Source organism: Lynx rufus, unplaced genomic scaffold (assembly GCF_022079265.1).
Source record: "Lynx rufus isolate CCGP_SWC_20201006 ecotype Redwood Valley unplaced genomic scaffold, mLynRuf1.p SCAF_4, whole genome shotgun sequence".
In the NCBI taxonomy this organism is placed as follows: Eukaryota; Metazoa; Chordata; class Mammalia; order Carnivora; family Felidae; genus Lynx; species Lynx rufus.
The window spans coordinates 45622904-45641293 of NW_025814856.1; the positions used below are offsets into that span (position 1 = coordinate 45622904).

The 18390-nt window shown below is 38.7% G+C and overlaps 1 protein-coding gene across 1 annotated transcript; it reads left to right on the forward strand.

The window, feature by feature from the left end:
* Window positions 1-612: 612 nt before the first annotated feature.
* LRRN1 (leucine rich repeat neuronal 1) lies at window positions 613-2763 on the forward strand. Its single transcript, XM_047094806.1, has one exon. The coding sequence runs from the start codon at window positions 613-615 to the stop codon at window positions 2761-2763; it is 2151 nt and encodes a 716-aa protein (XP_046950762.1).
* The last annotated feature ends 15627 nt before the right edge of the window (window positions 2764-18390 follow it).

Sequence of the window (18390 nt, forward strand, 5' to 3'; positions counted from 1 at the left end):
AGGCTTAAATAGGCAATTTCTCAAGTCAACTTTGTTTTTAAAGAAATGATATCTGTGTGTTTTTCTGAGTGTCCTGGGTGTGTGTGTGTGTGTGTGTGTGTGTGTGTGTGTGTGTGTGTTTGAGGGTTTTACCAAATTAAATTGTAAAAGTGGTAACTAGTTTTAGTGTAAGAAGGAAAATATAGGAAAGTATACTGTAATTTAAAAGCTTGTGTAGTTATTTTGAACATTCTGTTAATAGATTTGTGATTATGCCTTTTTAGTAGACAAAAGAAAGGCTGTAATGTAGCAAGTATATGGAAAAAACATAACATCTGTCCTAATCTAATTTTCAGGCACATCTCCAGACTTTGATTTGGCTGAAGTAACTTCTACCACAGAGCTGTGGGCATGCCTGGGATTGAGAAACACAGTTAAAAGACTCCCAGTTGCTTCTTGCCTTTTGAAAACTTCTGAAAACCATCCCTTCAGACCCCAGAATTGTACCCATCTCAACCAAGACTTTGCTTGAATGTTTACATTTTCTGCTTCCTATTCTACCTATCACTATTTAGCATTCACCTTTTGTTAAAATTTAGGAGTGTCAGGATTGAGCTTGCTCAGCAAGCCAGCATGGCTAGAATGAGCTTTGTGTTAACAGCTTGCCAATTGGTGCTGGGCTTGCTAATGACTTCATTAACTGGGTACTCCCTACAAAATAGTGAGTGTCCACAACTGTGCGTATGTGAAATTAGGCCCTGGTTCACCCCGCAATCCACATACAGAGAAGCCACCACTGTTGATTGCAATGATCTCCGCTTAACAAGGATTCCCAGCAACCTTTCTAGTGATACTCAAGTGCTTCTCTTACAGAGCAATAACATTGCAAAGACCGTGGATGAGCTCCAGCAGCTTTTCAACTTGACTGAGCTAGATTTCTCCCAAAACAACTTCACAAATATTAAGGAGGTCGGGCTAGCAAACCTGACCCAGCTCACTACTCTACATTTGGAGGAAAATCAGATTACGGAAATGACTGATTACTGTCTGCAGGACCTCAGCAACCTTCAAGAACTCTATATCAACCATAACCAGATTAGCACTATTTCTGCTAATGCTTTTTCAGGCTTAAAAAATCTTTTAAGGCTCCACTTGAACTCCAATAAATTGAAAATTATTGATAGCCGCTGGTTTGATTCAACACCCAACCTGGAAATTCTCATGATTGGGGAAAACCCTGTGATTGGAATTCTGGATATGAACTTTAAACCCCTCTCAAATTTGAGAAGCCTGGTTTTGGCAGGAATGTATCTCACTGATATTCCTGGAAATGCCTTGGTGGGCTTGGATAGCCTTGAAAGCCTGTCTTTTTATGATAACAAACTGGTCAAGGTCCCCCAACTTGCCCTGCAAAAGGTTCCAAATTTAAAATTCTTAGACCTCAACAAAAACCCCATCCACAAAATCCAAGAAGGGGACTTCAAAAATATGCTTCGGCTAAAAGAACTAGGAATCAACAATATGGGGGAACTTGTTTCTGTGGATCGCTATGCCCTCGATAACTTGCCTGAACTCACAAAGTTAGAAGCCACCAATAACCCCAAATTATCTTATATCCACCGCTTGGCTTTTCGAAGTGTTCCTGCCCTGGAAAGCTTGATGTTGAACAACAATGCCTTGAATGCTGTTTACCAAAAGACAGTAGAATCCCTTCCCAATCTTCGTGAGATCAGTATCCATAGCAACCCCCTGAGGTGTGACTGTGTCATCCACTGGATTAACTCCAACAAAACAAACATCCGCTTCATGGAGCCTTTGTCCATGTTCTGTGCCATGCCACCTGAATATAGAGGGCAGCAGGTAAAGGAAGTTTTAATCCAAGATTCAAGTGAACAGTGCCTCCCAATGATAGCTCATGACACATTCCCAAATCATTTAAACATGGATATTGGCACAACAGTTTTCCTAGATTGTCGGGCCATGGCTGAGCCAGAACCCGAAATTTATTGGGTCACTCCTCTTGGAAATAAGATAACTGTGGATACACTTTCAGATAAATACAAGCTAAGTAGCGAAGGTACTTTAGAAATATCTAACATACAAATTGAAGACTCAGGAAGATACACTTGTGTTGCCCAGAATGTTGAAGGGGCTGACACACGTGTAGTGACAATTAAGGTTAATGGAACCCTTCTGGATGGTACCCAGGTGCTGAAAATATATGTCAAGCAGACAGAATCTCATTCCATCTTAGTGTCCTGGAAAGTCAATTCCAATGTCATGACATCAAACTTAAAATGGTCATCTGCCACCATGAAGATTGACAATCCTCACATAACCTATACTGCCAGGGTCCCGGTAGATGTTCATGAGTACAACCTAACACATCTGCAGCCTTCTACAGATTATGAAGTGTGTCTCACAGTGTCTAATATTCATCAGCAGACTCAGAAGTCATGTGTGAATGTCACAACTAAAAATGCCGCCTTTGCACTGGACATTTCTGATCAAGAAACAAGTACAGCCCTTGCTGCAGTAATGGGGTCCATGTTTGCCGTCATTAGCCTTGCATCTATTGCTGTGTACATTGCCAAAAGGTTTAAGAGAAAAAACTACCACCACTCATTAAAAAAGTATATGCAAAAAACTTCTTCAATCCCACTAAATGAGCTGTACCCACCACTCATTAATCTCTGGGAAGGTGACAGTGAGAAAGACAAAGATGGTTCTGCAGACACCAAGCCAACCCAGGTTGACACATCCAGAAGCTATTACATGTGGTAACTCAGTGGATATTTTGCTTCTGGTAGTAAGGAGCACAAAGACGTTTTTGCTTTATTCTGCAAAAGTAACAAGTTGAAGACTTTTGTATTTTTGACTTTGCTAGTTTGTGGCAGAGTGGAGAGGACGGGTGGATATTTCAAATTTTTTTAGTATAGCGTATCGCAAGGGTTTGACACGGCTGGCAGCATCTCTAGGCTTCCAGTTTGTGTTTGGTTTTTATTCTTATCATTATTATGATTATTATTATATTATTATTATATTATTATTATTATTTTGTTTTGGTTGTTGTGCTAAACTCAATAATGCTGTTCTAACTACAATGCTCAATAAAATGATTAATGACAGGTTGGGGTTCCCTGTGCTTTTACCAATAGCATGACCCCTTCTGAAGCCATCAGTAGAAAGTACAAAGTCCTCCAAAAAGCTAACACAGTTGTGAAGCAGCATTGAACATTTTGTAGCAATCTGGTCTACAGACTTTTTAACTCAAGAAGCTAAGGCTAGACTTGTTACCTTCGTTGAATGATGTTAGTTGACTGTACTGTAATGTTGTATCAACTGAATTGAATGTTTGCCTTTGAACAATGACTTTTCCTTTTTTGTAATAGTTAAAGAGGCTTAGAACAAGCTAACAGGCAATAGAAATATGTATATCAGATTTTTTATGTAACAATCTACATGTTAATTGTTACCTTATTCTTTTTATCTTTAGTAGACACTTTTAAAAGAAAAGACAATTTTGTTGTGTTTAACTCACCAACATATGGTGTATAATGAAGACAGAACTATAATAAATTAGTTTTGTTCTGATTTTTTTAGAACACTTGCAATAATGTATCATTTATAGTTCTTGCTAGTGGCAGTGGTGATTATTTTTCACATCCCTAATACAAACAACCAAAATAAATCAACTATAGTGTGATGCTTTTTAAAACTAGGCCCTAAAAGTTTTGAATTCTTTTTCTAAGGGAAGAAATATCTATTTTAGTGAAGATATTTTAATGAAAAGGATTTCTATATCTTGAATATTACTGATCAGAACTAATGGAGGGAAGCATTCTTATGAACAAAAAGGCATATTACTGTATCCCATACGTAACTAAACGTGATTTGAAAAACTAGAGATATACACATTGATGAAGTGATAGATATGTCACATTTTTTTCTGTAAGGGTTTTTGTTAAAATCCAAATTTTTTTACTGTTTTCCATGCTCTCCATCAAAGTCTAAAATATGCAGCTATGCAGTATTTCAAAATGTATTACATGCTATTCCTTTTTTCATGGCTATCTATATGCTTAGACCCATATTAAAACCCATATATCCAGTGGAAAAATCTGCTGAGACAAGTAAATGATTACTAGAAAACAGAACAATTTCTGTACATTTGGCATTTTTCAGCCAACTAACATAGACAGTTTGGCAGAATTAAGTGTTTCTGGAAAACGTGTGTGTGAAATTTAGGACAGAAAAAGCTAGATTTAGGTAAAAGGTCAGTTCCACAAAGTGTGTGTGTTGGAGGCGGGGGGGGGGGGCGGGAATTGAAGGTATAGTTAGAGAAAGAAACCATTTGAGAATGCAGATTAATAATGCAGAGAAATAAAGAGAAGCTTCTCCAGATGGCACCTGCTTCCAGGACACGCCATCACACCAGGAATGCTAAGATTGTAAAAAGGGACAGAGAGCCAGCAGGTGCCAGCTGAGCAAAAGCAAGAAGAAGGGAGCAGAAAAATACACGCAAGTGAAGCAAGCTGAAAGGATTTCTTTCTTTGTACCATTCCTTGTTTCATGAATCATTTAGAAAAAAAGATCATCATTTTTTTTCCCCATTTCTAAAGGGGGGGGGGAATTTTTTCATATGCTGTAGCAAGTGAGCTGTAGCAGAAAAATGAGTGTCTGAGCTACAAGCATCTCTTCCCACGGCCTTTGCTTCTTGGTGAGAAAAATCTATGCCCACAGAACTGTAACTTGCCCTGGTCAGCCTCTCCTGCCCCCCTGAGAACTCTACTGCTCTGGGTCCAGCAGCTTTCCAGATTCCTCTGCAGAGCTCATCGCTTACAGTTCTCAACAACCTCTGGTGCTATATGGCTTCAAAAATGCACTATATCCTCAAGTTCTCATTTACTCAGGACAAAATTCAGCACAAGGGCGGAACCAGGAGGTCCAGAAAGCTTCTACATTGTTGTTATTACCAAGTACACATAGGAGACAGAGAAGTGAAGTTGCTGGGGATGCAACCAAAGTTGGGGAGTTTCCTGTTGGGGGAATCTTGTTTTCAAATATCTATAGAGAGTAGTACACCATCTAACAAATTCTCCGGTACTTCTGCAAACAATGAAGGGAGAGGCACTAAAGCATTAGGCCTAGAGCAGGGAGGAAAGAGGAGGCATAATTGGTCCTATAAAGCAATGATTTGAACCTGGCACGTAATCAGCACTCAAATATTAGTGGAATATATGAAGGAAAACAACCATCTCTCTACTCTGAATATATACCAAGCACCAGGGAATCCAAGTGTTTTGGTCAACTATGTTTTGCCAGGCCAGTTTGGGGGAAATAATCCCTTTTAACTTTTCCTCCTCCAATAAAATATTTTTGAGCTTATTTTTCCTTGTCTGTGCTAATTGGGTTGGTTTTCAGATGAGAAAAAGCAAAATGGCATGGTACTTTTTTCCCTAGCCAAGTATTTCTTCATTTGTGCTTAATTTAATTTGATAAGTTAGACAGCCGGTGAAATTAGGCATCCAAGTAGTTCCTAATTGATAATGGAGGTTATATCACCTCCAGTGAAGTGACTATTACAGGTCACTTTCTAATTTCATATTTTCCTTTTTGCTTCCTGTTGCCCTCAGGACATTTAATATATCTCTAACCTGATTTTACAAGGTTATTTTTGGAGTTTCTTAAAACAGACATTCTCAAATTTGCCTGTTTAATTAATGACAAATGGAACTGATGCCATGAATATAAAAACAAATGCAATGTTTGAATATCAGTTTTTCTAATTTGGCTGTGTGTTTAGCAAAAAGGAATCCTCTCCATCCATTTTTTAGCAAAATGAATACTACCAAGGTCCATTATTTTCTCATGTGGTTTTCTATTTATTCATTTATTCATTTGCTAAAAACACCACAATCAACTGTACTTGCTGCTTGCTTTCTATCTCTGCATTCATCTTCCAAAGCATTTTCTTTGCTTCATTACTGTTTTTATTAGTGGGGGGACAAAAACATTTTTTATCTCCAGGAAAACCATACTTTCTGCCTTACTTGCCATTGAAAAGGGGAATTTACTTCTGACGCATCCTAACTATAAGTGACAATGCTTTCTCCACCTCAATTCTTTCACCTCCTACCCAGGTTGCAAATATTAACTTTATTAACTAGGATTAACTGGAGGGAAAATGTTTCTTTAAAGATGAATTTTAGGATCACTCTCCAGAGCTGTGGGATGATCTTGGCCAAAAATCTCGGCTTTCATCTGAGATGGGCAGGGTTTCTCTGTCCTTTCCTCCTGCCCCCCATATGCACTGGTCAACTCCTCTCTGAACTGTAAGTCGGGAACTTAGGACCTATGGTAAAAATAAGGAGATGCTAATGGAACTCATTATTTTTGTACTTGCTGGTTCAGCATTGCCCAGCACAGGTTAACAGAACTAAATGGGGTTTTTTGTATTGTGGAATTCCTCGGAGACTTGATGGCACTAATATAAAGTACATAGCATTTCCCACAGCCATTTACCACTGGCATATCTCAGGGTACTATTCTGTCTTAAAGACGCTGAGAAGTTGAGGATTTAACTTAATCCCCAAAATCATTCAGGTGAATTGGGTATTATTCTTTCCAATTTACAGATGAGGAAACTAAGGCCCACTGGCGTAGTCATTTGTGTGACACCATAAAGTGGATGATCATGATGGGGCTCTTCGCTTCTTGTTTCCTCTTCCCCTTCTAAAGTGGGGAGAGGAGCATCTGAAAGGGCAGAGACCAGAGGTCACAGGGCACACGGTGAGTAAGGCAGAGAAAGAAAGCAAAGGAGAGCTAATGAGAGAGGACACTGAAAGCTTTATGTCTTAAAGTGCTCTCTGCTTCCTGCTTCCTTCCTTGTCTCTTCTCCCTTAACAAGCTTTATGTGCTGGAGATCTGTGAACTACATATCAAAACTGTTTGCAGCAGACTAAATTTTAATTCTAATCTTCATTTCTCCCTATACTCTCCTCTCTGTTACCTGCGCACATAATTAAAGTTTTAAACATTTTTGTACAGGAGATTCGAAGCTCGTTCCTCAGCAGTAAACCATAGAAGGCTAATGTAAAATCAACGACAAATTCATTGTTTAGCTCAAAAGCTCATGTGGGGAAATGTAAAGTTCATGTAATTGGGCAGTTGTAAGGGTGGTGTCTGACATACCTAGAAACACATGGCTTTTGTATAATCCCCAAGTTTCTGGAATTTGTGGGATATTTATATCCAGGAAACTTCCCTCAAATAGTCCATCTGGAAACTATAAAGCCTTAAAAAGTTGTCTTTTCCATTTCTTGTTTTAATAAATGCAATAGCCTTCCCAACATGTCCCATTGTTCGTTATATACTACTTTTTTATGAACCAAAACCAGTCTCATGCTTCTCACTAAAGTAGCTCTGGGCACAAGATGGGTCAGACATCGCCACTTTTCTCCTTTCTTCCTTGGCCTCATTCTCCCAGAGGATTAAAATGACAAGGTAAATTTCATCCTGGGCCCTGAGAGAATGGTCATGAGTTCCCAATAAGGGGGATGTCCTGAATTAAGTAGTATTTTAATGCATCAGTCTTCATGTTAGCATGTCTCACTGATATAAGCAGAAAACAGGATATTCATAAGGAAAGGAAAACAAACCATTTACAATAGTGACTTCTGAAGGAATAAGGAGAAAAATCACTGTGTATATAGGTCTCCTTTAAGAACTTCACATAGATCATTTACTTTTAATCCTCTTAATTGGTCCAGGAGGTGAGTACTATTGTCCTTAGAGATGATAAAAATGTATACTCAACCTTAGAGACACAAGCAACTTAACTGAAATCAGCTGGTATGAAGAATTTAAATTCCAGGTCTTTATGACTAAAATTTGTGGAATTTCACTTATAAAATGGTCTGCAAGCTAAATATGGATCAGGAGTGTAGAACAGAGAGCCCAAAAATCAATTTGGCCTTGAGACAGAAGGGAAAAAAGGAGCAAAGGGAGGTAATGCCCAGCAGTGAGGCCTCAGAGTCACAGGGGTCTAATTTAAGGCCCAAACCTGAGATCAATACATGGAAATAACAGCAAGCCAAAGAAAGGAAAAGATAAAGGACAACTATTTAAAGTGTGTGACAATATGTGCATACAAATAAAATGCAGTATCTGCATAAAAATGGTGGAGTGGGTTAGAAGTGTGAGTAGGTATCATAAGTTGCTACCATAAGTGTTAAACACTTGGTATGTTCCACATAGGCTAAGCACTTGATCTATATCATCTCATGTAACATTTAATAACTTTATGAGTAGGTATATTTTTCATGTAGAGAAACTGAGCCTCAGTTCATCAATCATTAGTGATGAAGTCAAGGTTTTCAACCCTAGCTGTCAGATTCCAAGGCCCCAGATTAAACACTAGACTAGTGTCTAGTTAATAGGCACTCAAACTACTAGGCTGGTCATCTCATTTGCTTTATTGATTTATTTCTTCTAGGAGAGTTAGGAGCAAGAAGAATAGGTTTCCTGACCTGTCTAGGAGCTTTCATGGACCTTCCTACAAAACGTGTTTTGTTTTTTGGGTTTGTTTTTTTTTCTTAAAATGTTTGTTAACATAGAATTAATGCCACAGAGTTAGGTAAGAGGTAAAATCCTTACTCAACCCTTTTCCTTTGTAACCTGTAAAGTTGGTCACATTTTAATCATCTCTCTGATCTGTTTTTTAAAGCTATAGCACAGTATTCAGAGCAAAGACTTGTTGACGCCCAGGGTTATCTAATCTTAACTTTCCTGTAAATCATTCCAGGGCATGGGGTACAGGGAGGATACCCTCCCTAGAGAACTGTTAAAGTGACGAGCTTTACACCTAATCCCATATCTTTGTGATCTTTATAGCCCTTAATTAGAAAATATATTACTCTCTGGGGTTCCTGGGTGGCTCAGTCAGTTAAGCCTCTGACTTCAGCTCAGGTCATGACCTCATGGTTTGTGGGTTCAAGCCCTGCATCAGGCCTTGTGCTGACAGCTTGAGCCTGGACCCTGCTTCAGATTCTGTGTTTCCTTCTCTCTCTGTCCCTCCCCCACTCACACTCTGTCTCTCTCTCTAAAAAATAAATAAAAATTTTTAAAAACTAAAAGAAAAAAAAGAAAATATATTACTCTCTATCTTCTAAGAGGCAAACTGTTTTAAATATCCCCCATTCTATTGATGAAATTGTGCCAAGATGGCCACTGTGACTGTTAACTAAAAAACACGCTCCCATGTTATTTTCCTTCTTGTTAAAACATCACACACTTAAAACGATGCTTGATTTCACCTAATTTTATTTTAACTGGGTTAGGTGTATTCCCCTCCTCCACATCAGAAATTAGGTCCTATCTGCCATTCATTTTGAAATGGTAGTTTTCTACTCTAATTATAAGGGTAATATATGTTCACTATAGAGTATCTGGAGAAAAATATGTATGAAAAAACCAGCATATAATTCCACAATTCCAAACAAAACAAGTGAGATTTTGGTGTACTTTCTTCTACTCTTTTACCCATCTGCACATATATTCATATATGAATACATACCTATAATTATAAACATACCCATCTTTATGAATATAGCATTAGAATCGTGATATATATAATTTGTATACTGGGTTCTTTTTCTATCACACAAAGAAGTAAACATTTTTCCATATTATTAAAATTTTCTGGAAAGCATGATGTTAGAATCTGTATAATGATCTATTATATAACTATCCAGTAATTGAACAATTCCTTCTTTTTGGGGGCATTTCACCTCTTCTATGTCAAGCCCCAGAGGCACGAAAATGAGCCTACTGTGCTCTTGCTTTCCAAGGCACAGTCACAGAGGAAGATGGACATCTCTATAAATGACTACCCAGGATGAGGACTACCACCAAAAGGATGAAATGATGGCACAAAAGCACAAGGAAGAAGAGCCTCAGTCAGGCTGGGAACTCAAACGTCAAATCTCACAATTTACGCTCAAACTTAGAAGATGAGGTGAGTGTTTAACAAGCCAGCCTGCAAAGGGAGGGCATCTCAGGCAGAGGGGGCAGATCCCCCTGACTGCAGAGTGTCCGAGGACATGGCAGAAAGCTTCCAGAGAAACTGGTGATTCTGAAAGCATTCTAGTGATGGGGAAGAGCCTACCAAAAACTTAGAGTAACTAAATAGGATGCTGAGGTAGGAGAGAAGAGATAGCAAGGTTTTGTGCAAAGGTGAGAGGGAGAGGCTGAGTAATACAAGGATGCTATGGGCCCCAGAAAGAGCTTTGTTTCTGATTTAATTTTTTGTAGCTATTCCATGTCATCCCTGGGGAGGTACTTTCCTGGTGAGATAAAAGAAACTTACAAGAGCAGCTTGATAAACCTCCCATGCCCCGGGGCCTCAATGTGGAATCTGAGTTGTGGTAACATGTAAAACCCAAGTTTTAAACAAATGAGAGATAGCACAAATTTCTTACCTCGATCCCAGTCAGTGGCCTGCAGTCAGTACAGGTTTCCTTTGGTGTCTGTGATGTCAAAGAAATAGGAAGTGTGTGGTTAGAAAATGGAAACTGATTATGTGGGGTTTTAAAGTACAAATTAATCCTCTGTTTAACTTGCTCCTTGCCCACTAAATACAGATATTTCTGGTTCACTTGCTTAGAAAAAAAAAAATCTGAGTTTTTAGTGTTATAACAAGATCTCATGCTGGGAATAGCAATAAAGGACAAGCCATAGTTTGATACATCTACTCCCAAATTCACACACCTCACCCTCTTTGTTCCCAAAAGTAAAAAAGGTGAGAGACATTGTAGTGTAACCTAACACAAAATAGTTATGAATGTAGAATCTATTCCTACAGGATTTCCTTTGGATTCTTAATTTAGTTAATTCCTGAGAATAGAAATTCATGATAACAAGAAGGATTAGCACAAATGTTTCTTTTCCCTAATTCTGCTTTTAACAAGTATATTTGTGGACACAATACTTAATGGTGTTTTTATCATTGGGAGATTTGTCCAGGCTGCTTTCAGAATCCATCAACCCACCCTGTGAATTATTGGTCTCTCTCTGGACAAAGATTCAAATAACCACTCTACAGATAGCTTCATTCCATTCCTTTTCCCCAGACAGACAATGTAAGTTATAGTTAGCTTCCCATTAGAAGCATATATTGAGACAAGCAGTGTTGTAGACAATGAAAAACACTGGACAATCCAAAAGTCAATAGAGGTTTATTGAATGAATGAAGTCATTCATAACTTTGACTGTGGAGTGAATAACAAGTTTTTGCTAGAAGCAGATTCATCTTCGTAGTTAGATTTTGTTTTGTCTAGTAATAGATTTTTAGACTGCTGCAGACAGCAAGCTGGCATTTGGTTGATTTGGGAAACAGATAGCATTTCTTTCTTTCTTTCTTTCTTTTTTTCTTCTTCTGTATCGAGGCCTGGGAATTTTTCCCCTAACGTCATTCCAAGTTTGTGGAAATCATGCAACTCAAGGACATCTGCTTACGCTGAGCTACTTGTGGTGACCCAGGATTGTTGGGATTTGTGTTTAGCCCCCAAGCTGCCATCCTGAACACACAACAAAACAGCTCACATTCTTCTGGGTATATAACAATTGTCATTGGGTTGAGTAGCTTCAAATACTCCCTATGCAGATGAGTACGTGTTCTTTATAGTTTAGTGAAATATACTTTCCCAATCCCTAAACTCTGAAAGCTTTATTCAAAACAGCACAGCCATCCTTTTTGTTTTATTTTTTTCCCAGAAAAACTTGCACTTTAAAGACTAGCAGGAATTGGTAAACACTCTCCCTCATGTTCCATAACTACCAATGACTCCACTGAGGAGGTGTTTGGGAAAGAGTATTGACACTTTTTTCCAAAAGAGGAATCAAAAAAAAAAAAAAAAAGTCACACATCCATCACAGACATGCTAGACACTGGGGACAGTATAGACTGAAAACCGCTTAGGTGCAGAGTGCACAGACATCTGCCTCCCTCCCTAAAAGCTCTGTACCATGTAACCATGGCAGGAGTGGAGAAAGGACAAATCAAAGTTTGCTAAAAGAAGAGACTTTTAAACTGATCTTTTCCCTCTCCATTTCTCATTTCCTCTAAGCAAAGCTTCTGACACTGCTGCAATTACTCCAAACCCGTCTCATTTGGGTTCCCTTCCTCACAGGTAACACATATTCTGGGGAGTCAAGAGAACTCCAGGTTAGACCTAGAAGAGTGGAGGCAGGTTTTCTTTTAAGTTGTCCCAGTCAGTTCCCCGGGGAATATGAAAAGGAAAATTCAGAGCAAAAGTTCTTTCCATGAATTCAAAAAAATTGCACATGGTTGGCTTAAGTATCCCTTGGCTATTCCTCTCGGAGATCAGAAAATGAATGACAGGGTCTAGTACAGCCCGCTGTCACAGCCAAATGGGTTGAATGATTCAATCCCACCCCTAGTCTTGGGATGCTTCCTCTATGAAAAGCATTAAGTTCTTATGTTTTCTAACTCACAACCTTCAATTTTTACATCCTTGCTTCCTCTCAGCACTGTGGCCACACTACAATGCTTTTCAGATCCTTGATCATACCTTTCCACCTTCCCTTCCCTAGAACACCTCCTCTTCTTTCCTTACCTAATCCTCACTCTCTCCTTGCAGCTTCCTTAGAAAAGGCTCCCCCAAACCCTCAGATTAAGTTAGTTCAGCCTGTTATACCTTCTCTCATAAGCCTGTTTTTCCCTTCTTAGCAATTGTGAAGGCTGTTGACCTCAACCACCAAGAGAAAATACCAGGAGAGGAACCATATCCTTATTCACTAATGCATCTCCAGAATCTTAACTGTTATTTTCTCCTTTCCTCCCCAACCAAATAATGAGTAAATATATGTCCAACTTTTGCCCCAAGGACTGAGAACTTAGGAAACAAAATTTTATGAGTAGCCTTTCAAACTCTTTCCTCTTATTCCAGTTCTTCTAAAATTCTGCCCCCACCCCACCCCCTAATAGGATTTCTATTTTTCTTTAGAGAGCACAGAGAGTCTTTGTACTAGTTTTCTATGAAAGACATAACAAAGAACCACAGACTGGGTGGCTTCAGCAGAAATTTATTTCCACAAAGGTCTGGAGACTAGACATCTGAGGTAAGGTGTCAGCAAGGTTGGTTTCCTGTGAGGCTTCTCTCCTTGGCTTGTAGATGGCTGTCTCTTCCCTCTGTGTCTGTGTCCCAAATTCCTCTTTTCATATGGACACCAGTCATACTTGCTTAGGGCTCACCCTAAATTACCTCTTTAGAGGCCCTAAGTCCAAATACAGCCACATTTTGAGGGACTGGGGGTTAGGTTCCAATATTCGAATTTGGGGGATATACAATTCAGCCCACAACAGTCCTCCTTGGGAGGCTTGCTTGGATGGATAAATACAATTAGCCAGCTGTCACTGTGAACTCTAGGTAGAGCACATTCTTCACACTGACATACAAAGTGAGTTTTGCTTTCCTCATTCATCAGGTGGGTGCCTCTGACCTGATGGCATCTCCTAGAGGCTTAGTGAGAAATGAACGTTGGAGGAACCTTCACAGATCATTCAGCTTAACACTCTTACAGATGGATAAACTGAAAAAGATATCAACCTGGCCAAGATCTCCCAAGCAGTGAGTGTAGAAACTGAAACTGACTTTCAGAAATAGGAAAACTTAAGCTTTGCCCCCAGATTTTCCTACCTTGCATTACCAGGATAATTGCCTCAGGTTTATTTCATTTAGTCCATTGAGGATGAATAATCTGTGGTCCTATTTAGTTCTGATTATGAAAATCTTACTTTTAGCTCCTATAATTATGTGGAAAATTCCTTTCTGTTTTTATCCCCCAACATCTTACCCAAATAAAGTATGTGGAGAAAAAACACAGGCAGCACCTCCCCAAGGCCATATCTATTCTTCTTAAAAAGAGACATTTATTCAAAATATAGGAACTTAATTTTTTCCTGCCATCTTGTGAAGCAAAACAATGGCAAGACAGAAATAATCCATCATAATCTTTTCAAATACCAAAACCCTCTGCTTCCCATGCAGTCATTTTTAACCTGGGCCATGACTAGAAATGAGAGCTGTCATAGAGAAAAGAACTATTAATCCAAAAAGACTCAGCTCTTACATATAGAATCGTCAAAATCAACTTAAATTTGTGAATCATAAAATGTATCTAACATGTCACCAAATATTCCCAGGCTCAAAGCTCCAAAGCTCTTAGAATCTCACTATAAACACTTCCTGAGAAATTTCAATTTAGGCTGAAACAAGGTCTTCTGATAGAGTGACATAGGTGGTCGTCACGGAAAGTTCCTTTCACCTCCTAAGATCCTTTCCCTGAACAAATACTGAGCATCTACAGTACGTTGTCCATGGTCACAGAGTGGTTGTGTTTATTAGTTAGGGTCAGGTAGCATGTGACAGAGGATTGATATTACCTCATTCCAGAGATGGATGAAAAGGAAGAAATTTGCTCCAGATCTCAACTACCTAAGTGAGAGTCCAGAAGAGCATCCTTGAGTCAAGTGGCTGCCACTTTCACACTCAGAAAAAAATGTCAAGGGAATTTAAAGAAAGGAGAGATCACTTAAAACTGCCTAGAGCAGGAAAGTAGGAATTACTTCTATGGAAGCATTTAGAGATGAGACAACAACACTGTGACAGGGCATCAGAGAATGAAGAACACTTGAACTTGGGAAAGTGGGGAAGGAGTAAGAAAAAGCACAGGCAAAAGACATCTGAAAGAAAATGTAAATTATGGGGTACTGACAATACTGTTTGCGACAGTAATTAGTTCAGTTGCTGGATCAGGAGAGAGAGGTGGTAAAAATAACTTTTTATTGAGCCTTTGTAGTGTTCTAGGCACAGAAGTGAACATTCTATGTGCATAATTTAATTTAATCTTCAAAACAACCCCAGGAGCTAGATTCCATTATTTTCTCCATGAGAAAATGGGAAGGCTTAGAAAGGTTAAGCAATGTGCTCAAGGTCCACCAAGAGGCAGAATCAAGATATTTAATTCCAGAATCTATGCTCATAACCACAATACTATCCTAGAATTTGATTAGGAGGAAAACTGAGTGCCAGAATAAAAGCCTGAGATCTTATTCTGCAAGTGTTGGGGAGCCAGTGAAAGGTTTTGAATAATGAGAATGACATAATCAACATCATTCTTCAGGAATGCAAAGGGATCTATGGTCATAGATCATGTGTCCAAAATATACACAAAAATTTATATAGAATTTATATAGAGAGTAGAATTTATATAGAGAGTAAAAAAAAAGAAGCACAGCTTTCAAGAACAAAGGCTATTTCCTAATCTCAACTACCATTAAGGAATTGATGCAGTCCTTCCTCACCCCCATTTTATGCATGGCTTCAGGTCATCAAGCTTTGGTCACCAGAAGAAAGAAAGCTATGGGGACAGATGACTCAGATCCTCACAGGTGGTTGTTGAAAGGTTAAATACACAAACTGCCTCATCTTTTAAAGCCGTATAGAAACAAAAATCAATCACACATAGAAAAACGATACAGGTTTGGAATTATCCAGGGCAAGTGATTAAACCCAATGTGTATCCCTACCGCTCTCTCACCACCTTTCTGCTTTTAGTGGTGTTAGTTATTTAGCTTTTCAAAACTAACATAAAACTGATGTACTTTTTACAGCAACTTAACAAAATAAAATGTGAGAGGTTCTTCACCAGAAAAATAAAAAAAATAATACAAATTACTTTCCAAACAAAAAAAGAATCCACATTCTGAATTATCTATTTCACTACTACCAGGTATATAGGCTTAGGCTCCTTAAGAAGTCCCCATTGATATAGGAGAGACCCACATAGTAGGTATCATGTGTCACCTTGTTGATCTGTTGTCCACAGCTGGTATCTTTAAAACCACATAAATGGGAAACTGCTTATTTGGTTATTGGAATTTGAAACCTCAAATCTGGTCATACAGGAATAGAGAGATCAAATCATGAATTACATAATTCTTTCATTTACCACTAAATAAGACTTTATTGAGCCTCTACTATTTGTCAGGCACCATGCTGGGTACTGGGGACACAAGGAGAACAAAGCCAACTGGAATCAATAAGTTAAAGAATTAGCTACTTGATTATACCTATGATAAGTGCAATAAAGAAAATAAAAGTACTGAGATAAGAATAACTGGTGTGGAGAGAGGGCAGCCCATTCCTTTTCCCCTGCGTGGCTATCTACAATACATTCTAGATCATGCTAATATGAAAAATCTCTTGGCATTGGCTTTGTAGTGAGACCTAACTGTATTCTGATGAGGATGCCTTGTTACTTAAATATCTCCCTAGCAGAGGATTCATAGCAGTTTGCAAATGGCATGCTCATTCATCACTGCAGCATTCCTGAGAGCCAAGGAGAAGTTCAAGCCTCATTACCTCTATTTGAGAAAGAGGAAGGGCAATGACTAGAGAATTACCCCCAGCCAAATATCAAGGAGCAAAGCAACTGTGGGGTTGATGCTGTAGCTGAGCTCAGATCCCCCTGTTCCTAGATTTTTTCCACTAGACCATTCATTCTATCTTTCAGCATAAGTTGGCAACTCATGCTTGCCTGGAGGTTCTGGAAGCAAACCAGCTTAATCCCAACTCAGCAAAACGGCTTATTTGTTACACTAAGAAAATTGTTCCCAATAGTCATTAATATGAAGTTTGCTTACCTAAACTTATAAAATTTCCTACCTGCGAGAAATCTAGTATATGGAATCACAAACTGAATACTTTTGTTGAGTGTTTCAGCTAGCTTTATCCTCTTTGCAACAAACAAATAACCCTACGTTGGAAATTTCTTTCATGGAAATTCTAGTAGTCACATCAAGTGGAACTTATTTTAAGAGTCATCATGAACCACATCCAGAAGAATACATTCAGCTACTTAAATAATCAAAGGACATGAGACAATCATAAATGATTGTTCTGGAAGAGATGAAGAAGAATCACTTAATTCAAACCTTTACCATTCCAGACGTGGTTTAAAGCCAAGAAAATTAAAATGACTTTTCTAAGGTCTCACAACTTCTGAGCCAGAACTCAAATTACAGTTTCTTGATCCTAAATCCAGTGCTCTGCTAAGGTATCAGAAACTCTACTCAGTAGTCAACACATCCTTGGGACACAGGAAAGACATGGACATTGTGGCTTCAGAATGGTAAGGACAGGGGCACCAGGGTGATTCAGTCAGTTGAGTGTCTGACTCGTGGTTTCCAGCTTGGGTCATGGTCTAGTGGTTTCTGGGTTCAAGCCCTGCATCGAGCTCTACACTGACAATGCAGAGCCTGCTTGGGATTCCCTCTCTCTCTACCCCTCCGCCATTCTCTCTCTCTCTCTCTCTCTCTCTCAAAATGAATAAATAAACTTTAAAAAATATATTTTAAAAAAAGAATGCTAAGGACATTTTACTTATAATGACAAGATAGCACCCTGCAGGCAAGCAGGATGATAACTCAAGGATTTAAATCACTTGCGCTTTTTTACATTTTAAAAATTCTGTCACGATTAAGGCATACATGAAAGTTGCAAGAATACTACAAAGAATTCCCAGACACTTTATCCAGATTCTCCAAATGATAACATTTTATTATATATGTTTTATATCCCAGTCCCCTTTTTTTGAACTGTTTTAAGAATAAGTTTCCCGTCGGGCTCTGGGCTGATGGCTCAGAGCCTGGAGCCTGTTTCCGATTCTGTGTCTCCCTCTCTCTCTGCCCCTCCCCCATTCATGCTCTGTCTCTCTCTGTCCCAAAAATAAATAAACGTTGAAAAAAAAAATTTAAAAAAAAAAAAAAAGGGGGCGCCTGGGTGGCGCAGTCGGTTAAGCGTCCGACTTCAGCCAGGTCACGATCTCGCGGTCCGTGAGTTCGAGCCCCGCGTCGGGCTCTGGGCTGATGGCTCAGAGCCTGGAGCCTGTTTCCGATTCTGTGTCTCCCTCTCTCTCTGCCCCTCCCCCGTTCATGCTCTGTCTCTCTCTGTCCCAAAAATAAATAAACGTTGAAAAAAAAAATTTAAAAAAAAAAGAATAAGTTTCAGATGTGATGTCCTTTTATCCTTAAATAATTCAGTATGTGTTTCCTAAAAACAAGAATATCCTTTTAGGTACTCTAAACATAGAAAAATAAGACTATTCTTATACATGACATTAGTACAATTTACAGAATCAAGATAATTTAATATTGATAAAATACTATCATATATTCTGTAGCTCTTACTCAGATTTTTCCAATTGCCCTAATAATGTTATTCAGAGGAAAACAAAAATACAAGACCATGTGCTCACATGTTTCATTTAGGTTTTCCTATCTTTAATCTGGAATAGCTCTTTAATCTTTCCTTGTATTTCATGACA

What these genes read in the sequence shown, in the direction of transcription:
- LRRN1 (XM_047094806.1), top strand. Translation starts at nt 613, where the DNA reads ATGGCTAGAATGAGCTTTGTGTTAACAGCTTGCCAATTGGTGCTGGGC.